The sequence below is a fragment of the Oncorhynchus kisutch genome, linkage group LG15 (assembly GCF_002021735.2).
Source record: "Oncorhynchus kisutch isolate 150728-3 linkage group LG15, Okis_V2, whole genome shotgun sequence".
Lineage (NCBI taxonomy): Eukaryota > Metazoa > Chordata > Actinopteri > Salmoniformes > Salmonidae > Oncorhynchus > Oncorhynchus kisutch.
Genome location: NC_034188.2, coordinates 19,784,035 through 19,810,471, shown reverse-complemented (window position 1 = coordinate 19,810,471; position 26,437 = coordinate 19,784,035). Strand labels below are relative to the sequence as shown.

Sequence of the window (26,437 nt, the reverse complement as noted above, 5' to 3'; positions counted from 1 at the left end):
ATAAACACAATTGAAATGGACGGATGGGGTGCCAACCATTTCTTTAGGACAGTAGAGCTAGAAGAGATATAAAAGTAGTTAATTTGCATCTTCTCAAATAGTTTAGGGGTTTTGTTCATGGACAGCTACAGAATCTATTTCATAGGCCCTATGCCTGAACAGTGGTATTTCTGTCTGGTTGGCTGGCACCAGCTGCACTGTGCAACAAGAAACAACCTTTACTCAAGTTTATCTGCGAACAGCAGCCTGCAGGTGGCGTAATAACACCTTGGAGGCCCGCCTGAGGATTTCTCCAAGGATTTTACCTTGCCTGTTGGAGAAAGATCACCGGTACCTTGAAATTGGACTCCCTGTGCTCGCAAGGTAAGAAGGGGTTTACCTTCAATATACAATAGGCGATGGCACGAGTTTGAGCGCGGTGCAGTAGGGACAGGTGTCCCACGAGATCGAATCCTCGGTAACCGTTCTCTGTTAGATTAAATTATTAGCTACCAATTTGTAGTCGAATTCGATACAATTCGCCCCGGGATAACCAGGGTTGAGACGTGGATGTAATTTCGATTAATTGGAGGAGTACGTTCGACATAAAACATCAGACAGGTACGTTGCCTTGACGAGGCTGGATAGGAAAAAATAGGAGCTGTGCAGCCTACTGTGGAATGTGTGCTATGTCTTCGTTACAGAACAAAGTCGTCTGCCTAGCTACCCTACTCGGATTTATGTATAAAACGGAATGGTGTCATGTTTGATGTTGTTCATGACTTAACGTTCACGACTTAGGACAACTCGACAATGGAGTCTTTTCTGCAGATAGCGCCGCACTCCCTGGCCATCGTATTGACTCGGATCGGCAAGGGTGATTCGACTGGTGTGTCTGAGAGCGACGAACTGCCGCGCCATCACACCGGCTATGAGATTTTTGCGGATTTTAAAGCTGAGAACACACAGCACGTTTGGAATCAAAGAATATCGGACGCCATATCGGACACGTTTTTCCTGGGCTGGATTGACGAGCACGTGCTGTTGATCCAGGGTAAAGAGGATCACCTGGAGGTTCTCAGAGAGGGATGGATGAGGAGGTCTCTCAATCCTCCGCGAGGGTTCCACATCAAATATTTAGGTAAGCAAAATGATGGCATTGTGTACTTTAAAACAATGCCATCAGCAATATGCTTTTATGTATATGTTGTTGTGTTTTTATTGTTGATGCTATGCGGCACACCAGCATCAATACAATGCATGCACATCAGAAGTGGTGTTAACCACTGTTTGGCCATTTTGGGCTGCATTCAAAATCTTCAATGTTCGTTTTGCAACACTTTTAGACAATTAATGTAACATGCCTAAGCAGGAATATACTTTCTCGGGCCAAGGGCTATTTCAACATCTACCGAAAAGCAAACATGAACTAAACAGAGGTCTTGCCATAGGAACCATAGCAACGTATTTGATATGCTCTTAGTCAGCTGTTTAAAGACATTGAATACACCTCGGAGGAGGAGAGCGACTTGTCTCAGTTTATGAATAGAATCATGCATGCCAATCACTCTGGTGGTGTAAGTTTACACACCCAGGCCTCAATTACTCATCCTATACATCAGGGATGGGCAACTGGCGGCCCCCCTTCTGTAGGCCACAGATCAATTTCCAATATACATTAAGCTCCAAAGGTATTGGGACAGTGACAATTTAGTTGTTGTTTTGGCTCTGTACTCCAGCAATTTGGATTTGAAATTCTATAATGACTGAGTTTAAAGCGCAGACTGTCAGCTTTAATTTGATGGTATTTGTATCCAAATTGCGTGAACCATTTAGAAATTACAGCACTTTTTTGTACATAGTCCCCCCATTTTAGGGGACCAAAAGTATTAGCACAAATTCACTTATGTGTATTAAAGTAGACAAAAGTTATGTAATTGGTCCCATATTCATAGCACACAATAACTACATCAAGCTTGTGACTCTACAAATGTGTTGGAGGCATTTGCTGTTGGCTTTGGTTGTGTTTGAGATTATTTTGTGCCCAATAGAAATTAATCATATGTGTTGTCATTTTGGAGACACTTATTGTAAATAAAACTTAGGGCACCCAAAAAGCTAGGACCGCCTCTGATGGGTTGGTATGGATGTGGGTACACAGACCCATGAGCCACTGGCCTCTCATGATGAGTTCAGGTGTTTGAACAGATGTTGGTTAATTAGTTTAATGGCTCAGCACTACATTCTGCAAAAGTCACTTTGTAGGTTGGCTGTAGATACATGGGAAATATAATTTTTTACATTTAGCCTGTAACATTGTTATTACCAATGTTGTATTTCTCCAGACTACATTTTAGTGCATTTTCTACAGTAGAGAATGAGTGCTTTATTACAAACATTGCTCCTTTTATTCTCTCCAATCAGAGCAGAAACATCACACACATCTCTTTATTCTAGACAGGCCGACAGGCATGTTTTCAAAGTAGCAATAGAGTAGTGTTTACATCACTTCAGACCTACTATCCGGTGTAACCGTAGCCTATGTGGTAGAAAAGAAAATGGGAAAAAAGAGCCCTATATGAGAAGTGGGAAATGTAGGCTGCATTACAGTGCGTTCAGAAAGTATTCAGACCGCTTGACATTTGGTTACTTTAGAGCTTTATTCTCAAATGTATTTCACACAATAACCCATAATGATGAAGCAAGAATAGGTATTCAGACATTTTTGCAAATGTATTAGAAAGAAAAAAAAAATATATATATATATATATATATATAACATTTAAATACAGTGGGGCAAAAAAGTATTTAGTCAGCCACCAATTGTGCAAGTTCTCCCACTTAAAAAGATGAGAGTCCTGTAATTTTCATCATAGGTACACTTAAACTATGACAGCCAAAATGAGGGGGAAAAAAATCACATTGTAGGATTTTTAATGAATTTATTTGCAAATTATGGTGGAAAATAAGTATTTGGTGACCTACAAACAAGCAAGATTTCTGTCTCTCACAGAACTGTAACTTCTTCTTTAAGAGGCTCCCCTGTCTTCTACTCGTTACCTGTATTAATGGCACCTGTTTGAACTTGTTATCAGTATAAAAGACACCTGTCCACAACCTCAAACAGTCACATTCCAAACTCCACTATGGCCAAGACCAAAGAGCTGTCAAAGGACACCAGAAACAAAATTGTAGACATGCACCAGGCTGGGATGACTGAATCTGCAATAGGTAAGCAGCTTGGTTTGAAGAAATCAACTGTGGGAGCAATTATTAGGAAATGGAAGACATACAAGACCACTGAAAATCTCCCTCGATCTGGGGATCCATGCAAGATCTCACCCCGTGGGGTCAAAATGATCACAAGAACGGTGAGCAAAAATCCCAGAACCACACAGGGGGACCTAGTGAATGACCTGCAAAGAGCTGGGACCAAAGTAACAAAGCCTACCATCAGTAACACACTACGCCGCCAGGGACTCAAAGCCTGCAGTGCCATACGTGTCCCCCTGCTTAAGCCAGTACATGTCAAGGCCCGTCTGAAGTTTGCTAGAGAGCATTTGGATGATCCAGAAGAAGATTGGGAGAATGTCATATGGTCAGATGAACCCAAAATAGTACTTTTTGGTAAAAACTCAACTCGTCGTGTTTGGAGGACAAAGAATGCTGAGTTGCATCCAAAGAACACCATATCTACTGTGAAGCATGGGGGTGGAAGCAACATGCTTTGGGGCTGTTTTTCCTGCAAAGGGACCAGGACGACTGATCCGTGTAAAGGAAAGAATGAATGGGGCCATGTATCGTGAGATTTTGAGTGAAAACCTCCTTCCATCAGCAAGGGCATTGAAGATGAAACGTGGCTGGGTCTTTCAGCATGACAATGATCCCAAACACACCACCCGGGCAACGAAGGAGTGGCTTCGTAAGAAGCATTTCAAGGTCCTGGAGTCTCCAGATCTCAACCCCATAGAAAATCTTTGGGGGGAGTATTGAAAGTCCGTGTTACCCAGCAATAGCCCAAAAACATCACTGCTCTAGAGGAGATCTGCATGGAGGAATGGGCCAAAATACCAGCAACAGTGTGTGAAAACTTTGAAGACAGAAACCGTTTGAGATATTGAGATAAACTTTTGTTATTGACCAAATACTTATTTCAAATCAAATCAAATTTTATTTGTCACATACACATGGTTAGCAGATGTTAATGCGAGTGTAGCGAAATGCTTGTGCTTCTAGTTCCGACAATGCAGTAATAACGAACAAGTAATCTAACTAACAATTCCCAAAAAACTACTGTCTTATACACAGTGTAAGGGGATAAGGAATATGTACATAAGGATATATGAATGAGTGATGGTACAAAGCAGCATAGGCAAGATACAGTAGATGAAATCGAGTACAGTATAACATATGAGATGAGTATGTAAACAAAGTGGCATAGTTAAAGTGGCTAGTGATACATGTATTACATAAGGATGCAGTCGATGATATAGAGTACAGTATATACGTATGCATATGAGATGAATAATGTAGGGTAAGTAACATTATATAAGGTAGCATTGTTTAAAGTGGCTAGTGATATATTTACATAATTTCCCATCAATTCCCATTATTAAAGTGGCTGGAGTTGAGTCAGTGTCATTGACAGTGTGTTGGCAGCAGCTACTCAATGTTAGTGGTGGCTGTTTAACAGTCTGATGGCCTTGAGATAGAAGCTGTTTTTCAGTCTCTCGGTCCCAGCTTTGATGCACCTGTACTGACCTCGCCTTCTGGATGACAGCGGGGTGAACAGGCAGTGGCTCGGGTGGTTGATGTCCTTGATGATCTTTATGGCCTTCCTGTAGCATCGGGTGGTGTAGGTGTCCTGGAGGGCAGGTAGTTTGCCCCCGGTGATGCGTTGTGCAGACCTCACTACCCTCTGGAGGGCCTTACGGTTGAGGGCGGTGCAGTTGCCATACCAGGCGGTGATACAGCCCGCCAGGATGCTCTCGATTGTGCATCTGTAGAAGTTTGTGAGTGCTTTTGGTGACAAGCCGAATTTCTTCAGCCTCCTGAGGTTGAAGAGGCGCTGCTGCGCCTTCTTCACGATGCTGTCTGTGTGAGTGGACCAATTCAGTTTGTCTGTGATGTGTATGCCAAGGAACTTAAAACTTGCTACCCTCTCCACTACTGTTCCATCGATGTGGATACGGGGGTGTTCCCTCTGCTGTTTCCTGAAGTCCACAATCATCTCCTTAGTTTTGTTGACGTTGAGTGTGAGGTTATTTTCCTGACACCACACTCCGAGGGCCCTCACCTCCTCCCTGTAGGCCGTCTCGTCGTTGTTGGTAATCAAGCCTACCACTGTTGTGTCGTCCGCAAACTTGATGATTGAGTTGGAGGCGTGCGTGGCCACGCAGTCGTGGGTAAACAGGGAGTACAGGAGAGGGCTCAGAACGCACCCTTGTGGGGCCCCAGTGTTGAGGATCAGCGGGGAGGAGATGTTGTTGCCTACCCTCACCACCTGGGGGCGGCCCGTCAGGAAGTCCAGTACCCAGTTGCACAGGGCGGGGTCGAGACCCAGGGTCTCGAGCTTGATGACGAGCTTGGAGGGTACTATGGTGTTGAATGCCGAGCTGTAGTCGATGAACAGCATTCTCACATAGGTGTTCCTCTTGTCCAGATGGGTTAGGGCAGTGTGCAGTGTGCAGTGTGGTTGAGATTGCATCGTCTGTGGACCTATTTGGGCGGTAAGCAAATTGGAGTGGGTCTAGGGTGTCAGGTAGGGTGGAGGTGATATGGTCCTTGACTAGTCTCTCAAAGCACTTCATGATGACGGATGTGAGTGCTACGGGGCGGTAGTCGTTTAGCTCAGTTACCTTAGCTTTCTTGGGAACAGGAACAATGGTGGCCCTCTTGAAGCATGTGGGAACAGCAGACTGGTATAGGGATTGATTGAATATGTCTGTAAACACACCGGCCAGCTGGTCTGCGCATGCTCTGAGGGCGCGGCTGGGGATGCCGTCTGGGCCTGCAGCCTTGCGAGGGTTAACACGTTTAAATGTCTTACTCACCTCGGCTGCAGTGAAGGAGAGACCGCATGTTTTCGTTGCAGGCCGTGTCAGTGGCACAGTATTGTCCTCAAAGCGTGCAAAAAAGTTATTTAGTCTGCCTGGGAGCAAGACATCCTGGTCCGTGACTGGGCTGGATTTCTTCCTGTAGTCCGTGATTGACTGTAGACCCTGCCACATGCCTCTTGTGTCTGAGCCGTTGAATTGAGATTCTACTTTGTCTCTGTACTGGCGCTTAGCTTGTTTGATAGCCTTGCGGAGGGAATAGCTGCACTGTTTGTATTCGGTCATGTTACCAGACACCTTGCCCTGATTAAAAGCAGTGGTTCGCGCTTTCAGTTTCACACGAATGCTGCCATCAATCCACGGTTTCTGGTTAGGGAATGTTTTAATCGTATTTTCCACCATAATTTGAAAATAAATTCATTAATGGATTTTTTTCCCTCATTTTGTCTGTCATAGTTGAAGTGTACCTATGGTGAAAATTACAGGCCTCTCATCTTTTAAAGTGGGAGAACTTGCGCAATTGGTGGCTGACTAAATATGTTTTTGCCCCACTGTAAGTATTCAGACCCTTTAATCAGTAGTTTGTTAAAGCACCTTTGGCAGCGAGTACACCCTTGAGTCTTCTTGGGTATGACGCTACAAGCTTGGCACAACAGTATTTGGGGAGTTTCTCCCATTCTTCTCTGCAGATCCTCTCAGCTCTATCAGGTTGGATGTGTAGCGTTGCTGCACAGCTATTTTCAGGTTTCTCCAGAGATGTTAGATCAAGTTAAAGTCCGGGCTCTGGTTGGGCCTCTCAAGGACATTCAGAGACTTCTCCCGAAGCCATTCCTGCATTGTCTTGGCTGTGTGCTTAGGGTCGTTGTCCTGTTGGAAGGTGAACCTTCACCCCAGTCTGAGGTCCTGAGTACTCTGGAGCACGTTTTTCATAAAGGGATCTCTCTGTACTTTGCTCCGTTCATATTTGCCTCAATCCTGACTATACACCCAGTCCCTGCCGCTGAAAAAATCCCCTCAGCATGATGCTGCCACCATCATGCTTCACCGTAGGGATGGTGCCATGTTTCTTTCAGACGTGACGCTTGGCTTTCAGGCCAAAGAGTTCAACCTTGGTTTCATCAGATGAGAGAATATTGTTTCTCATGGTCTGAGAGTCCTTTAGATCCCTATTGGCAAACGGGCTGTCGTGTGCCTTTTACTGAGGAGTGGCTTCTGTCTGGCCAGTCTACCATAAAGGCCTGATTGGTGGAGTACTGCAGAGATGGGTGTCCTTTTGGAAGGTTCTCCCATCTCCACAGAGGAACTCTGGATCTCTGTCAGTGACCATCAGATTCTTGGTCACCTTGCTGACCAAGGCACTTCTCCCCCGATTGCTCAGTTTGGCCGCGCGGCCAGCTCTAGGAAGACTCTTGGTGCTTCCAAACTTCTTCCAGTTAAGAATGATGGAGGCCACTGTGTTCTTGGGGACCTTCAATGCTGCAGACATTTTTTGATACCATTCCCCATATCTGTGCCCTCGACACAATCCTTTCTCGGAGCTCTACGGACAATTCCTTCGACCTCATGGCTTGGTTTTTGCTCTGACATGCACTGTCAACTGTGGGACCTTATATAGACAGGTGTGTGCCTTTCCAAATCATGTTCAATCACTTAAATTTACCACAGTTGGATTCCAATCAAGCTGTAGAAACATCTCAAGATTGATCAATGGAAACAGGATGCACCTGAGCTCAATTTCTAGTCACATATCAAAAGGTTTGAATACTTATGTAAATACAATGTTTTTTTAATACATATGCAAAAATTACAAAAACTGTTTTCTTTATTGTGTGTAGATTGCTGAAAAAAGTATATTTAATATATTTTAGAATAAGGCTGTAACGTAACAAAATGTGGAACAAGTCAAGGGGTCTGAACACTTTCTAAAGGTACTGTATCTACCTAACTGTCAAACTCCACAATAGTGAAGTGTTGCCCTGATGTGTTTTTCAGTACCCGCTGCTGTAGACTCTCTCCTTTCTGTAGGATAAAAGTGAGTTGGAGCGGTAAGAGATGAGGCATTGCTGCTGAATCACATTGCATCAAGGACTGTATTGTGTTTGAGTCCCAGTGCGGAACACTGCCAACCACAGTGCAGCACTTGGGTCATCATTGATATCGAGTCCCAACATTCTCTAAGTGTTTGCTCTTAACCACGTGACAATGTTCCTTCCTCGCTATTATCTTTCAGTTACTGTACTTGTGGTCTCTGGTCTTTTATAGGGCATCAAGGCCCAAGGAAGAGCCATGCACCCTTACATCTGTGTTTGTGACTAGTAGTCAGGGGTAGGAGGAGGCAGAAAGGTGAACCCCCTCACCTACCAGGACACCCATCCTTTAAACTGTTCCTTCATCTAGTCTGCCTCATCCACCTATGGTAACATGAAGGTCTCTAGAGCCTTTGTAGTTGTAATTTGTCTGAGGATAAAATTACACTGTTATCAAATTACCTACTCCTGTGACACACACGCATACATCTACACACCTATTCCCGCAACACAATTACCGGTAGTTGAATTCATCAGATAAAAAATGTTTCTCTACAAAGATGAGCAGAAGAACAGCCCAGCAGCATTGAGGTGATAATGTAGTGCTCTGGTACTGTTCTGTTCCTCTACCCTGGCTCTGGCTGCTGTGTGGGGGAGTCAGTGGTGTGTTCCGTGTGGACTCTGTCTCTGCAGGCAGGAGGAGGGCGCTACGTGTCACAGCTCCTCGTAAATCTCCTCTCCTCTCTCATTAGACCACTGTTTCCCTGCCAGCTGGGTTGGGCTCACACCTCCAGGCAGGTTGTTTCCTGGCCTCTCTCTCTTGCCCCCCCCCCCCCCCTTCTCTCTCTCAGACACACACGTGTACACACACAAAGGCATTTTATTTTTTCCCTTTATCATTCAGTACTTCACTTGGTAATGTTAAAAAGAATGGTAGCTTACCTTTTTACAACAACCTGGTTCAGTGCTGCCACCTAATGGGGTTGGACTGCCTATGTAGTCCTTCTTGTTTGAACAAATACAGTTGTATTTTATTTAATATAATTATTTGGCCATATGTTTTATTATTAACATAAGGGCCTAATGAACATAAGGCCTCAATATAAGGCTCAGGTTGAGTAGGTATCAACATGTCTTAAACTTAGAATCTAGACACAAAACAGGTGAGCAGGACGGGATAGCGCTCTCCCTCCCCCTCTCTCGCTCTTGATCTCTCTTTCTCTGACTCTCTGAGAGAAAGGTGGATCAGACTCGGGTGTAGACAATGCCTGTGAGAGTCATTATGTTGTGGTCATGGGGTTCCTTTCTGATCTCTCTTTCTCTGACTCTCTGAGAGAAAGGTGGATCAGACTCAGGTGTAGACAATGCCTGTGAGAGTCATTATGTTGTGGTCATGGGGTTCCTTTCTGATCTCTGAAGTATTTCCAGTGGGGAAGGCGCTCAAATCCTTTAAGCAGGATCATCCCCCAGTAATACTGCTTTTGGATAGGGGCAATCCCATGGTAACAGAATTGCACCGAGACTCTTAAAATGTATGCCAAACAAAAACCATTGATTTAAAAGTTGAACAACTGAAAAATTAAAGGAGAGACGCACACTCTAGGAGCTCAGATGCAATAATTGAATAACCTAATAACCAACGTTTGGATAGACAAGCTGTCCTCTTCAGGGTACAATGACAAACACTGCACGGTGACTAGTTTATATAGTGTCAAAGGACACACACAGGTGTCTGTAATCATGGCTGGGTGTGGCCTGATATCATTGGTTAATTCTCAGATGTAAAAATAACATACCAAAAACATGAATGGATAGCATTCCATCATAGATACAATGTGACTACAAAGGCCTACAAACATTTACATTGACAAAATCACAATAATCACAAGAATGGCTTCAGATCAACGTCTACGTTGAGACTGAAAGGACAATTTATTGTTAAAACGAGAGGCTGCCTGGATCTTTAATTTAAAGACTCTTGCTCCCTTCAGTAAATGAGGCCCGACGGGAGCAAGAGTCTTTTTAAATTAAAGATCCAGACAGCATTGTACATTTTTGTAGGCCCATGGAGCCACATTGTATCTATGATCGTATGCTATCCATTCATGTTTTTGGTATGTTAATTTTACATCTAAGAATTAACCAATGATATCAGGCCACACCCGGCCATGATTACAGACACCTGTGTGTGTCACACATTTACTGGTAGAATTGTGCAGATGCAAAGTTTGGTAACAGAATTTCTATAAAATCTCCCTCAGTTTTTCATGTGTCCATATTTTCTGCTCCAAATGAAGATTCAACATGTCTGCAGGAACAATGGGGTGTCTGCTATGACATGACACCTTGACTTAAACAACAACAACAACAACATTTGGTTATTGAACCACAAATGTATAAATATGCAATATCCTTCTTTGCATATTTGGGTATTATTCTACACACTGAGTATTATTTGAATTAGCTCTGCCACCAAACAAGACTATGTGGTTGGTCTGGACCGGACCAAATCCGAACCAATCACAGACGTCTATGTTTCCCGAGTTTGGACATTAAAGTACAGAACAGTAGAGCGTAGTACATCATACTTCAGTACGAAACAGTACAGTACATTATAGTGTACTCAACTCTTGCATACTGTGCTGTCCAAACTTGGGAACCCAACTGTTGATGTGACGACTATGACTTCCCATTGTAGCCAGTTCAATTGCAGAAATTCCGTAACCAATTATTTTTTTCAGAAGTACAATTTGGTAACGGAATTGAGTTTTAATCACTTAATAATACAGAAACAATTGATATCAGTTAAAACACGAACACATTTTTAGGTCTACCTTGTGTTATCTTTCATGATCCTCCCCCCCTCAAGAGGGAGAGAAATGAGAAAATAACTTAAAGATATGTGGGTTTTGGGTAACAGACTTTTAAGGCACAAGGCAATGTTTCTTAAGCTTACAGAAGGCAGAACAATCTATCCCAAACGTAATAAGTGTTGATATTAGTTGGCAGGAGTCTGTACTTCTACATCATTGTGTTTTGATGTATTTGCGGCAGTTTTGTCTGGTAAATGTTTTCTAAGACCCCTTTTCCATCTGTTTGACCACAAATCAAAGCCTTTGCTTATTCCACATTTTTAGGATGTAAAATGGTTGCAAAATGTGTATATGCCTTAATTTCTCAAGAATATAGACAGCTTTCATTTGACACTCAATTTGACATGCTTCTATAAACTTCACATGTTGGTGCTCATGGGTCCTTTTACATGGAAATTACCATAGTTGACTCCAGTTGTAATACACTGGAATAACATAAGTCACACATCCGGCGACATCCTGTGGATGAGCTAGCGAACTTCTCAGTAAATATTTAGGGCTTAGCCTTGAATGTGCAAAAACATTAGTTAACTTCAAGCATCGGGACATACAAGTACTGTTCAGTCTATTTCTAACTGTGATGCTTGAGTTGTCATTGGATGTCATTGTGATTCTAACTGTGATGCTTGAGTTGTCATTGTGATTCTAACTGTGATGCTTGAGTTGTCATTGGATGTCATTGGATGTCATTGGATGTCATTGGATGTCATTGTGATTCTAACTGTGATGCTTGAGTTGTCATTGGATGTCATTGTGATTCTAACTGTGATGCTTGAGTTGTCATTGGATGTCATTGTGATTCTAACTGTGATGCTTGAGTTGTCATTGGATGTCATTGTGATTCTAACTGTGATGCTTGAGTTGTCATTGGATGTCATTGTGATTCTAACTGTGATGCTTGAGTTGTCATTGGATGTCATTGTGATTCTAACTGTGATGCTTGAGTTGTCATTGGATGTCATTGTGATTCTAACTGTGATGCTTGAGTTGTCATTGGATGTCATTGTGATTCTAACTGTGATGCTTGAGTTGTCATTGGATGTCATTGTGATTCTAACTGTGATGCTTGAGTTGTCATTGGATGTCATTGGATGTCATTGGATGTCATTGGATGTCATTGTGATTCTAACTGTGATGCTTGAGTTGTCATTGGATGTCATTGCGATTCTAACTGTATTTTGTTGGACTTTTCTTTGAATGCTCTTCAGGTAGGTTTGTTATGGTAACGAAGTAGCCTAAGAAATGCAACAAAAGGTAACATAATTGTAAATATTTGACTTTTAAGTCCTTCTTTGTCCACTAGGTGCCACAGTTGCATAGCGAAGAATACCACCCCACCATTTTAATGATGTCCTCTTTATGGTGCACATTCCAGTATCTGGAGCTATTTCAAGAGATAAGACAGGGAATCCATTTTTATCCATAGACATTTTTAGACTGACACGAATAACTGATCTGGTGAGTAAATAAGTATGGCCTGGAGCACAAGCATCAGATGTTGTAACACACTGTAATATGCACTGCTCTTGCAGGCGTTTTTTCTGAATGATTCTGCTAGCCAGCTAGAATGAGGTAGGCTAGAGGGACACATACCATTTGGGGCTCTTTGTTACCTTCCCTACAACACATTTGTAAGGCAGCTCCCATCCTGTTGCCTATTTGCAAAGAGCATGTTTAGTCTTGTTATGATCTCTTGTCAGGTTATGTCTACTCAAACTGACGTGTTCTGCTCTAATTGCATAGTTTCAAGGGGGTTCTAAAGACGGCACCTGAGAACCATTTACTTTGAGTAAACACTATACTATACCAGTGGTCACTGACCTTTTCTGATTGAACATCACTTTCTGATTTAAAATGCAAGCTGAGATCTACCGCTCAGATTTTTTAAAAACATGACTTAAAAAATGTAAGCATATGCAACATTAACTCATTAAAAACAGTTCTGTTTTCAATGAGGTTTGTGCAGTAGGCTATTGGCCCAATACATTATCACTGCGTATTGGCCTGCCAATGCTGTTCTTCTCAAATTATATTTTCAAATTTTAGGTGTATGATCACACTGGTAATAGATAATTTGTTGTATTACTTATGAGGCACAGCTGAGTCAGCATAATATTATTCATATTTGTATTTTTACAGGAAGTCCAGAATCCAGTTGCAGAGGGAGGTGTTTAGTCCCAGGGTCCTTAGCATAGTGATGAGCTTTGAGGGCACTTTGGTGTTGAACGCTGAGCTGTAATTGATGAATAGCATTCTCACGTAGGAGTTCCTTTTGACCAGGTGGGAAAGGGCAGTGTGGAGTGCAATAGACATCGCATCATCTGTGGATCTGTTGGGGCGGTATGCAAATTATGGAGTGGGTCTAGGGTTTCTGGGATAATGGTGTTGATGTGAGCCATGACCAGCCTTTCAAAGCACTTCTTGGCTACAGATGTGAGTGCTATGGATCGGTAGTCATTTAAAAAATCTAATCAAATCAAATCAAATTTTATTTGTCACATACACATGGTTAGCAGATGTTAATGCGAGTGTAGCGAAATGCTTGTGCTTCTAGTTCTGACAATGCAGTAATAACGAACAAGTAATCTAACTAACAATTCCAAAAAAACGACTGTCTTATACACAGTGTAAGGGGATAAGGAATATGTACATAAGGATATATGAATGAGTGATGGTACAAAGCAGCATAGGCAAGATACAGTAGATGATATCGAGTACAGTATAACATATGAGATGAGTATGTAAACAAAGTGGCATAGTTAAAGTGGCTAGTGATACATGTATTACATAAGGATGCAGTCGATGATATAGAGTACAGTATATACATATGCATATGAGATGAATAATGTAGGGTAAGTAACATTATATAAGGTAGCATTGTTTAAAGTGGCTAGTGATATATTTACATAATTTCCCATCAATTCCCATTATTAAAGTGGCTGGAGTTGAGTCAGTGTCATTGACAGTGTGTTGGCAGCAGCCACTCAATGTTAGTGGTGGCTGTTTAACAGTCTGATGGCCTTGAGATAGAAGCTGTTTTTCAGTCTCTCGGTCCCAGCTTTGATGCACCTGTACTGACCTCGCCTTCTGGATGACAGCGGGGTGAACAGGCAGTGGCTCGGGTGGTTGATGTCCTTGATGATCTTTATGGCCTTCCTGTAGCATCGGGTGGTGTAGGTGTCCTGGAGGGCAGGTAGTTTGCCCCCGGTGATGCGTTGTGCAGACCTCACTACCCTCTGGATAGCCTTACGGTTGAGGGCGGTGCAGTTGCCATACCAGGCGGTGATACACCCCGCCAGGATGCTCTCGATTGTGCATCTGTAGAAGTTTGTGAGTGCTTTTGGTGACAAGCCGAATTTCTTCAGCCTCCTGAGGTTGAAGAGGCGCTGCTGCGCCTTCTTCACGATGCTGTCTGTGTGAGTGGACCAATTCAGTTTGTCTGTGATGTGTATGCCAAGGAACTTAAAACTTGCTATCCTCTCCACTACTGTTCCATCGATGTGGATAGGGGGGTGTTCCCTCTGCTGTTTCCTGAAGTCCACAATCATCTCCTTAGTTTTGTTGACGTTGAGTGTGAGGTTATTTTCCTGACACCACACTCCGAGGGCCCTCACCTCCTCCCTGTAGGCCGTCTCGTCGTTGTTGGTAATCAAGCCTACCACTGTTGTGTCGTCCGCAAACTTGATGATTGAGTTGGAGGCGTGCGTGGCCACGCAGTCGTGGGTAAACAGGGAGTACAGGAGAGGGCTCAGAACGCACCCTTGTGGGGCCCCAGTGTTGAGGATCAGAGGGGTGGAGATGTTGTTGCCTACCCTCACCACCTGGGGGCGGCCCGTCAGGAAGTCCAGTACCCAGTTGCACAGGGCGGTGTCGAGACCCAGGGTCTCGAGCTTGATGACGAGCTTGTAGGGTACAATGGTGTTGAATGCCGAGCTGTAGTCGATGAACAGCATTCTCACATAGGTATTCCTCTTGTCCAGATGGGTTAGGGCAGTGTGCAGTGTGGTTGAGATTGCATCGTCTGTGGACCTATTTGGGCAGTAAGCAAATTGGAGTGGGTCTAGGGTGTCAGGTAGGGTGGAGGTGATATGGTCCTTGACTAGTCTCTCAAAGCACTTCATGATGACGGATGTGAGTGCTACGGGGCGGTAGTCGTTTAGCTCAGTTACCTTAGCTTTCTTGGGAACAGGAACAATGGTGGCCCTCTTGAAGCATGTGGGAACAGCAGACTGGTATAGGGATTGATTGAATATGTCCGTAAACACACCGGCCAGCTGGTCTGCGCATGCTCTGAGGGCGCGGCTGGGGATGCCGTCTGGGTTGATATCTGGTGACTGAGACGGCCATGGTATATGCTTTACATTGTTTTTATGCTCATCAAACCATTCAGTGACCACTCACACCCTGTGGATGGGGGCGTGGTCCTCCTGGAAGAGACCACTCCCATCAGGATAGAAATGACTAGTTTACCTTGCCTTCCAAGGGGTTGAGAGGACCTAAACCATGGCAGGAAAATGCACCCCACACCAGAACCGAGCCACCGGAACCCTCATTTACTCATGTGTTTCCTTTATTTTGGCAGATACTTGTATAGTGCCACTCACAAAGAGTGAGAGGTGTGTTTTGGTGATGTTTTGATGTGCGAGGAGGAATTAGAGGGGGAAAAAATCTCTACAGCCAAATTCTCTTCTAACAATCACAATATAGTATATAGGCTATTGGGTTAGATAATGAATTACATAACATGCTTATAGCTAATGTAAACTCACATAACATGCTTATAGCTAATGTAAACTCAGCAAGAAAAGAAACTGTCCATCAAAGATAAATCTTAAAAATCCAAATAACTTAATAGATCTTCATTGTAAAGGGTTTAAACACTGTTTCCCATGCTTGTTCAATGAACCATAAACAATTAATGAACATGCACCTGTGAAACGGTCGTTAAGACACTAACAGCCTGCAGACGGTAGGCAATAAAGGTCACAGTTATGAAAACTTAGGACACTAAAGAGGCCTTTCTACTGACTCTGGAAAACACCAAAAGAAAGATGCCCAGGGTACCTGCTCATCTGTGTGAACATGCTTTAGGCATGCTGCAAGGAGACATGAGGACTGCAGATGTGGCCAGGGCAATAAATTGCAATGTCTGTACTGTGAGACGCCTAAGACACGCTACAGGGAGACGGGACGGACACCTGATCGTCCTCGCAGTGGCATCACGTGTAACAACAGTTGCACAGGATCGGTACATCCGAACATCACACCTGCGGGACAGGTACAGGATGGCAACAACAACTGCCCGAGTTACACCAGGAACGCACAATCCCTCCATCAGTACTCAGACTGTCTGCAATAGGCTGAGAGAGGCTGGACTGAGGGCTTGTAGGCCTATGGCCTGGGGCGGTATGTCACAGCATCATCGGACTGAGCTTGTTGTCATTGCAGGCAATCTCAACGCTATGCGTTACAGGGAAGACATCCTCCTCCCTCATGTGGTACCCTTCCTGCAGGCTCATCCTGACCCTCCAGCATGACAATGCCACCAGCCATACTGCTCGTTCTGTGTGTGATTTCCTGCAAGACAGGAATGTCAGTGTTCTGCCATGGCCAGCGAAGAGCCCGAATCTCAATCCCATTGAGCACTTCTGGAACCTGTTGAATCCGAGGGTGAGGGCTAGGGCCATTCCCCTCAGAAATGTCCGGGAACTTGCAGGTGCCTTGGTGCAAGAGTGTGTTAACATCTCACAGCAAGAACTGGCAAAACTGGTGCAGTCCATGAGGAGAAGATGCACTACAGTACTCAATGCAGCAGGTGGCCACAGCAGATACTGACTGTTACTTTTGATTTTGACCCCCCCCCTTTGTTCAGGGACATATTATTCCATTTCTGTTAGTCACATGTCTGTGGAACTTGTTCAGTTTATGTCTCAGTTGTTGAATCTTGTTATGTTCATACAAATATTTACACATAAGTTTTCTGAAAATAAACGCAATTGACAGTGAGAGGACATTTATTTTTTTGCTGAGTTTATAAGACAATATTGTGTGTTAGTAGCCATTGCTTTAGTTTTTGCTAATTTCTCATTGAGAATTAGAACTCCTTTTATGAAATGTCTTACTTACATACTACTTAATCATTTTACTACAGCTGATATTGTTGTCTTATACAATTACCTTTCCTCTTCGTTGGCTACAATGAGGAATTAATGGCCAGGCCATAGGACCAGGCCATAGGACCAGGCCATAGGACCAGGACCAGGCCATAGGATAGGACAGGACCAGGCCATAGGATAGGACCAGGCCATAGGACCAGGACATAGGACCAGGCCATAGGACCAGGCCATAGGACCAGGACCAGGCCATAGGATAGGACAGGACCAGGCCATAGGATAGGACCAGGCCATAGGACCAGGACATAGGACCAGGACATAGGACCAGGCCATAGGACCAGGCCATAGGACCAGGCCATAGGACCAGACCATAGGACCAGGCCATAGGACCAGCACAAAACACCGCACTGCCATGCTTCCGGATCTCAGAGAGAGAGAGACAGAGAGAATAATTGTGACAGAGTCCCCCACCCCCCCATCCACAATGGCACAGCACTGGGTCGCTCCCTGTAGCAGGGGGACGTGTGTAGAAATGTTCTGGGTCGTCTCCAGACTGGCTCCCTGTAGCAGGGGGACGTGTGTAAAAATGTTCTGGGTCGTCTCCAGACTGGTTCCCTGTAGCAGGGGGACGTGTGTAGAAATGTTCTGGGTCGTCTCCAGACTGGTTCCCTGTAGCAGGGGGACGTGTGTAGAAATGTTCTGGGTCGTCTCCAGACTGGTTCCCTGTAGCAGGGGGACGTGTGTAGAAATGTTCTGGGTCGTCTCCAGACTGGCTCCCTGTAGCAGGGGGACGTGTGTAGAAATGTTCTGGGTCGTCTCCAGACTGGCTCCCTGTAGCAGGGGGACGTGTGTAGAAATGTTCTGGGTCGTCTCCAGACTGGCTCCCTGTAGCAGGGGGACGTGTGTAGAAATGTTCTGGGTCGTCTCCAGACTGGTTCCCTGTAGCAGGGGGACGTGTGTAGAAATGTTCTGGGTCGTCTCCAGACTGGCTCCCTGTAGCAGGGGGACGTGTGTAGAAATGTTCTGGGTCGTCTCCAGACTGGCTCCCTGTAGCAGGGGGACGTGTGTAGAAATGTTCTGGGTCGTCTCCAGACTAGCTCCCTGCTTGTTTCACTCTTCCTTGCTCTATGTCACTCATTGCAATGTCTTTATTTCCAGGTTGAGATTTCTACATTTACTCAGACTAAATTACAGCCCACCCAGGCTAAATTACAGCCCACCCAGGCTAAATTACAGCCCACCCAGGCTAAATTACAGCCCACCCAGGCTAAATTACAGCCCACCCAGGCTAAATTACAGCCCACCCAGGCTAAATTACAGCCCACCCAGACTAAATTACAGCCCACCCAGGCTAAATTACAGCCCACCCAGACTAAATTACAGCCCACCCAGGCTAAATTACAGCCCACCCAGACTAAATTACAGCCCACCCAGGCTAAATTACAGCCCACCCAGGCTAAATTACAGCCCACCCAGACTAAATTACAGCCCACCCAGACTAAATTACAGCCCACCCAGACTAAATTACAGCCCACCCAGACTAAATTACAGCCCACCCAGGCTGCCGCCGCCTTACAAAAAAAGCTTTCAAAATAACCCCAGAATGGATACAGACATTTCACCACGGCTCAAATCAAATCAAATTGTATTTGTCACATGGGCCGTGAAATGCTTACTTGTGCTGAGCTGAGCAGGGAATCCTACAGATGAGCAACTAAAATGGAACAAGGGCCTAGTGCTTTTTCCAATGGCCTTTCAAATGTTTTGTCGTTGTGTTTATATGTAACCAATATAAACACCACAACCGTAAATATCGCTGTGGTTTGCGAGTCTCAAGTTATAACATCACTGGCAACACTTGAAGTTGATATTGGAAAGTGGCCAATAGTTATCATGCTAGATCAAGCCATAGCTTGCACATAATCCAAGCCATTCAGCAAGGGCTCAACTCTGCTACAACAAACTTTGTTCCATTGGGTGGACTATAGAATGACAGAGTCATCAGGTTTTCATTAAGCGCTTTCATCCTACCCCCTTTACACATGTCTTTTTAAATGATGCTGCATGGTGCTTTAGGAGTTGTGTGTGAATCCTTCGAATTTGGGGGTATTTGTGTGTTTTCTTTGTTGGGGTGCAAACACACACATGCGCACACACACACATACACACACACACACACACACATTTGGAGACAGGCAGTTGAGTGGGTCATAGCTGTGTTATTTTAGTTGATTGGAGAGTGATTGTGTCGTGTACCGGACACTTACTTTGCCAATTGGCTGGCGGGGATTGGCTGTTCTTGAGCAGGTCTTTCCACATGTGTGGACGGCAGGTCGATATCACATCTAGAAGGAGAGAACGGCCCTAAACATTTAATCATGTCAATTGGTTAATTACCATGTATTCCTTTAACTGCTAGAAGCAGGCCTTGTTAGAAACTGAATAAATCAGAATTTTATGTGCTAACACGTTTTCACCACATTTCTGTAAAAACTGTGTTATATTATTTTAAATTCTGTCTTGACTTTTTCCTTACAGAACAGAAAAAGTTACCCCGCTGCCCAAATGGCAGGATTGTTGAGCTCCAAACCTAAGACTGTTCCGATCCAATACAGCCACTTCCCTACTCTGTCTAGGAGACTTACAGCCAATGAGGGACTCTTTAATCTGATGAAATATTTCTGTCTGAAATCGTGGCAATGTTTTTGTCCCTGGGCCAGTGGCCAATGGCCCTGAACTGTGGAGAGGATACTGAATAGACTGTTCAACTGGAATGGTAGAAATATCAGAAAGTCAGTCACCATTGTGATTCATGCAACTGCTACACACAGACGACCATTGAGCGGAAGAAAAGGTCAGAGATCAAACCATCAAAAAGGGATTTGATTATCTGGAAGGTAGTGACAGCTTTGGTATTACATGTACATGATTATCTTTAAAGATGTTCATTGGTGGCTGCTGTGTCCTACTAGGTAGGATGGGGCACCATGAGGGAGTTGGTTCTCCTCAGAGTTCCCCGTGTGCCCCTGAAATCCCTGCTTCCACTCAGGTCCTCTCCCTGAGGACACCACCCCCCCTGTTATTCCAGCTGATCATCCCACAGTGCTCTCTGCCTGACCGGGGTCAGAGGCCGTGCAGAGGAGGAGAGGAGAGGGGGACCTGCACTCTCTCAGTCCGGGCCTACTAATGGCATGGCAGCATGCAGAGAGCATGAGATCATTTTATTACCCAAACAGTGCTGGAGCTGCATTAAAAACGACTTGGTTGGGGATGAGGGGAGTGGGGGGTTTTGCTGGTGGAGCAGCTAGCTAGCTACCATTTTCAGAGCTCTTTCTGGCGCTCATTTTCAGAGCTCTTTCTCTTTCTGGGAAATGGAACATTGGTCAAATTAGGAAATGGGAGAGCAGCAGCAGCAAAATATTAAATCCAGGAGGGCTGTGGTGATAGGGAGGGGGTGGAGGAGGGCTGTGGTGATAGGGAGGGGGTGGAGGAGGGCTGAGGGGGCGGAGGGGGGCTGTGGTGATAGGGAGGGGGTGGAGGAGGGCTGTGGTGATAGGGAGGGGGTGGAGGAGGGCTGTGGTGATAGGGAGGGGGTGGAGGAGGGCTGTGGTGATAGGGAGGGGGTGGAGGAGGGCTGAGGGGGCGGAGGGGGGCTGTGGTGATATGGAGGGGGTGGAGGAGGGCTGTGGTGATAGAAAGGGGGGGGTGGAGGAGGGCTGTGGTGATAGAAAGGGGGGGGGGGGTGGAGGAGGGCTGTGGTGACAGAAAGGGGGGGTGGAGGAGGGCTGTGGTGATAGAAAGGGGGGGGGGGTTGGAGGAGGGCTGTGGTGTTAGAAAGGGGGGGGGGGTGGAGGGCTGTGGTGATAGACAGGGGGGTTGGAGGGGGGGATGGCTGACAATTTAGACCATGTTTGGCTGAGCCTCGAGGAGCGCTGTCATGTATGTTATGAGATTCCACTGATAAAAGGCCAAAGTGGTCCAGGTTTATGTGATGGTGAGAGGTCTGCAGGAGCTGTTTGTCCCAGGAGGGTTTCTCAGGCCCTGGGAATGGAGGGGTGGTGGTGTTGGTGGGGGACGGGACAGAATATCTCAAACACGCCAAGACCCCAAGGAGAAGAATGATGGGGTGAGAGGGGGGCTGCGGCGGCTGTATCGTTGGCTGCTTACTGGGGTCACATGGTCAGTGTGGCTGTGCATGCCTGTCATCACTAAAAGGCCTGACATAGCACTCCCAGTAACATGAGCCCAAACTAATTCCGGAGGCCCAGGGGTCTGACTGGGAGATCACCACAGCCCCCAACTAGGGATGGGTATGAGGAAGCGAGGACTCGAACGAACTTCCAAGCTCGATCTTGGTCCAGAGATGACATTTTTTTCAAATACTGTAAAACAATTTTGTGGAATGTTTTTTTTTTGCCTTTATTTAACCAGGCAAGTCAGTTAAGAAGACATTCTTATTTTCAATGACGGCCTAGGAACAGTGGGTTAACTGCCCGTTCAGGGGCAGAACGACAGATTTGTACCTTGTCAGCTCAGGGGTTTGAACTTGCAACCTTCCGGTTACTAATCCAACGCTCTAACCACTAGGCTACCCTGCCGCCCCAATGTGCTTTGCGGCTACCTGAAGTGAAGTTTGGTCATGGAGACAATGTTAATTTACCTTATACCATGGCATTGTTGAATACTAATTTCTGATTGGCTTGAAGGGCATTCAAGAGCGTGCATTATTTCCCTATAATGCATGGTATATCAGCGGTGTAGAATTCAATGGCTATAGTTAATTCTTACATGTTCTATATTTGCTTTTGAAAACAAAAGTCGAATTGAAAACATTATTGGCAGTGTTGAATTCGATTTTCATTATAGCAAGCTAAGACTGATGGTTTGGTTACCAAGGCAACTACTGCAGCTATTTCAGTGGATGTTGTCGAACACATTTCTACCTGCGAATGAACACATTTCTAGCGTCAAATGTGTTAAATTATAGCCATGGTATGAAAGGTATAGTCAACTCGGGCTCAATGTATTCTCTGGAAAATAAAGCAACTCTGTTTCACTTGTTCATTATTTTCCAAAGAATGCATAGCCCCTCGTTGATTAGGCCTTACTTGACTATAGTGTTCCATTTGTACATGTGCATTTGCGGGGCAAAACAAAAAATAAACCAAGCCAAGCATTACACTCTTCTCCCTAAATTCCCTTTCCCTTTTGTGTCTCATTCACTCAATTGCGCCCTGACCTCTCCCTCCACACACGCGTGCTGAGTGGGCACACAAGCTCCCATTATGCCAGAAATAAATACCTATAAAACGTAGCTGATGGGGCACACAAGCTCCCATTATGCCAGAAATAAATACCTATAAAACGTAGCTGATGGGGCACACAAGCTCCCATTATGCCAGAAATAAATACCTATAAAACGTAGCTGATGGGGCACACAAGCTCCCATTATGCCAGAAATAAATACCTATAAAACGTAGCTGATGGGAACACAAGCTCCCATTATGCCAGAAATAAATACCTATAAAACGTAGCTGATGGGGCACACAAGCTCCCATTATGCCAGAAATAAATACCTATAAAACGTAGCTGATGGGGCACACAAGCTCCCATTATGCCAGAAATAAATACCTATAAAACGTAGCTGATGGGGCACACAAGCTACATTCCTTGCCAAATGACGAAAGTGTTATCATCAATTCAAAATGGATTGGTTGATTTGAGGTTGGAAAGTACACTACATGACCAAAAGTAGTGGACACCTGCTCGTCAAACATCTCTATTTAAAATTATAGGCATTAATATGGAGTTGGGCCTCCCTTTGCTGCTATCACAGCCTCCACTCTCCTAGGAAGGCTTTCCACTAGATGTTGGAACATTGCTGCGGGGACTTGCTTCCATTCAGCCACAAGAGCATTAGTGAAGTCGGGCACTGATGTTGGACAATTAGGCCTGGCTTGCAGTCGGCATTCCAATTCATCCCAAAGGTGTTCGATGAGGTGGAGGTCAGGGCTCTGTGCAGGCCAGTCAAGTTCTTCCACACCGATCTCAACAAACGATTTCTGTATGAACCTTGCTTTGTGCATGGGGGCATTGTCATGCTGAAATAGGAAAAGGCCTTCCCCAAACTGTTGCCACAAAGTTGGAAACAAAATAGTCTGGTATGTCATTGTAATGCTATGCTGTAGCTTTAAGATAAGTCTAGCCCAAACCAAGAAAAACAGCCCCAGAACATTATTCATCCTCCACCAAACGTTACAGTTGGCATTATGCATTCGGGCAGGTAGAGTTCACCTGGCATCTGCCAAACTCAGACTCGTCTGTCGGACTGCCAGATGGTGAAGCGTGATTCATCACTACAGAGAGCGTGTTTCCACTGCTCCAGAGTCCAATGGTGGCGAGCTTTACACTACTCCAGCCGACACTTGGCATTGCGCATGGAGATCTTAGGCTTGTGTGCGGCTGCATTTCATGAATCTCCTGACAAACATTTATTGTACTGACGTTGCTTCCAAAGGCAATTTGGGACTCAGTAGTGAGTTTTGCAACCGAGGACGGACGATTATTACGCTCTTTAACACTCGGCGGTCCCATTCTGTGAGCTTGTGTGGCCTACCACTTAGGGGCCGAGTCGTTGTTGCTCCTAGATGTTTCCACTTCACAATAACAGCACATACAGTTGACCGGGGCAACACTAGCAGGGTAGAAATTTGACGAACTGACTTGTTGGAAAGGCGGCATCATATGACAGTGCCACATTGAAAGTCTCAGTGAGCTCTTAATTAAGTAAGGCCATTCTACTGCCAATGTTTGTCTATGGAGATTGCATGGCTGTGTGCTCGATTTTATACACCTGTCAGAAATGGGTGTGGCTGAAATAGCCAAATCCACTCATTGAACGTGTGTCCACATACTTTTGTATATATAGTGTATGTAACAATGAGCTGTAGTTTTTTATTGTGCCCTATCTATATTCTGCTTAGTCTACTTTGCGAACTGATAATGCCATTTAGAATTGGTTAGCCTAGGCTATAACCCCCCTAAACATAGACAAGGTTCCACACTGAAAATATGCAAAACCATTAGTTTGATCAAGACAGAGCGTATTTTCATCAGCTTCATTAAGCATAGGCCTACTCACCAAGCAGATGTATTGGCTGTAATTCATCTCCATGCTGTGTTCAATGTGGAATTGTTCATCCATTTATAGAATTCCCCAAAACATGCAGAATAAACTAAATCCAACAGCTGTATATCCAAAGACAGATTTTGGTTTCTGACCGTCTCCAAATTGAGCCCTGTTTCAAATGATCACTCTTTGACAATCACTGTTGAGGCACAACATGCACATCACGTCTTTCATTTGGAAAACTATTCTGTTCTATTTTATTTTGTTATATTACATCACTCTTTTTTTTACTATAAAATAGGTACCTGACTGTGATAAGGACTCTGGAAATAAGAGGGTCATGACCAAAACAATGCTATGCCATTGCACAGCTATAGGCTTCTACAAGCAAGCGCCACTGCTGAGGTTACTGCCCTTATTAAGATTTTGTTCCACAATATAATAAAACCAGTTGATATCGCAGATTGTGTTCCATTATATCATGTAACCAGTTGAGATTACTGATTGTGTTCCATTATATCATGTAACCAGTTGAGATTACTGATTGTGTTCCACAATATAATATAACCAGTTGATATTATAGTTCAAAATAATTAATGTTAAATGGCACTTTTTTATTGACTGTATATATATATTTATATGTGTGTGTGTATGGGGCAATTTAGCAATTAGGATTTGTTATCTGTAGTGGTTATTATTTTGGCATACTGTAGATAAATAAACTTTTTTTTTGTCAAGTATTTGGGGGAATGTGGTTGGGCGGTATCTAGATTTTCTGTACCACACCGGGGTATACGGTATTGCCGAATGTGCACCGAAGGGGTATATTTACTTAATCGAAACTATTTAGGCAACAGGGATCTTGATCCAGGAGGGGATTGAATGTCTCTGATGTAACTAAGAAGCTTGATCTTGACATCCAGCCACTTAGCTAGCAAGTTAGCAAACCAAATGCGTAACTGGAGCCCTGAGCTGGATATAATTGATTTGATTTCTTATATTTATACTTTTAGTTGTAAGCAGTTGCGTAGCACGCTCCCACTCCCCCCGGGAAATATCGCCCAAGCCTATCGAACAGTCAAAACATTTCAAATGCTCATCCCTAACCCCAACCCCACCACCCCAATATGGATACAATGACTTCAGCAAGGATAACGACATTTATTAAATGAGTGGGTTGATGTTCCTCTTGGCTTGGTGATTGGTTGAAAACCCACGCAGTTATTTCTTACTGGCCCATCCTTTCAGAATACTAATTGGTGTGTAAGGCTGCAGTGTTGGGGAAGCTGAGGGTGAATGACATTGACCTTAGGCTTAGACAGGTTTTATCATGAGTTTTATCCCTCTGGGGCTCCATAGTGTCTCATTACAAGGAAATGTCATTTAAAACCACGTCTGCTTAGCATCAGCTCAGAGTCAGAGTTCGCCTATAACTCTTGAGGATGGAACGGGAGTAACGGGAGTTGCCTCATGGCTCGAAGTGAATCAAATGTTTTCTCTTGATATGAAGAGTGAAAAATCTGTCGGTGCTAGCTAACATTTACTGTTTCTAAATTATTTTTGTAGCACCAGTCTTGAATTTCAGTGGTTATTTAGCAATTTACTGGCCTATGTTTTGATTTTATACAGGTTACAGTGCCTTCAGAAAGTGTTCACACCTACTTATTCCACGTAAAGTGGGATTAACATGAATTTAATTGTCATTTTTTTGTCGATCTAAACAAAATACTCTGTCAAAGTGGAAGAAAAATTCTAGCATTTGAAAAACAATTATGAAAAATCAAACACTAATAGAACTTAACTAGATAAGTATTCAACACCCAGAGTCAATGCATGTTAGATTCACCTTTTGGCAGCGAGTCTTTCTGGGTAAGTATCTAAGAGCTTTGCTCACCTAGATTGTGCAACATTTGCCCATTATTGTTTTCCAAAATCGTCAAGCTCGGTCAAGTTGGTTGGTTATCAATTCTAAGCTATTTTCAAGTCTTGCCATCGATTATAAAGTCGATTTACACTACCGGTCAAAATCTTTAGAACACCTACTCATTCAAAGGTTTTTCGTTACTTTTATTATTGTCTACATTGTAGAATAATAGTGAAGACAAAGCTATTAAATAACTATGAAACATGTAATCATGTAGTAACCAAAAAATTGTTAAACAAAAATATAGTTTATATATGAGATTCTTCAAATAGCCACCCTTTGCCTTGATGACAGCTTTGCACACTCTTGGCTTTGTCTCAACCAGCTTCACCTGGA

General features: G+C 44.2%; 1 protein-coding gene across 1 annotated transcript in view; it reads left to right on the top strand.

Annotated features, from left to right (window-relative positions):
- The first annotated feature begins 224 nt into the window (after window positions 1-224).
- LOC109905004 (storkhead-box protein 2) overlaps window positions 225-26,437 on the top strand; it is a 102,894-nt gene continuing 76,681 nt past the window's right edge. Inside the window, exon 1 of the mRNA XM_031789819.1 lies at window positions 225-1,120. Within this exon, the coding sequence (XP_031645679.1) occupies window positions 793-1,120 (328 nt within the window). The 5' untranslated portion in view covers window positions 225-792. The remainder of the gene's footprint in view (window positions 1,121-26,437) is intronic.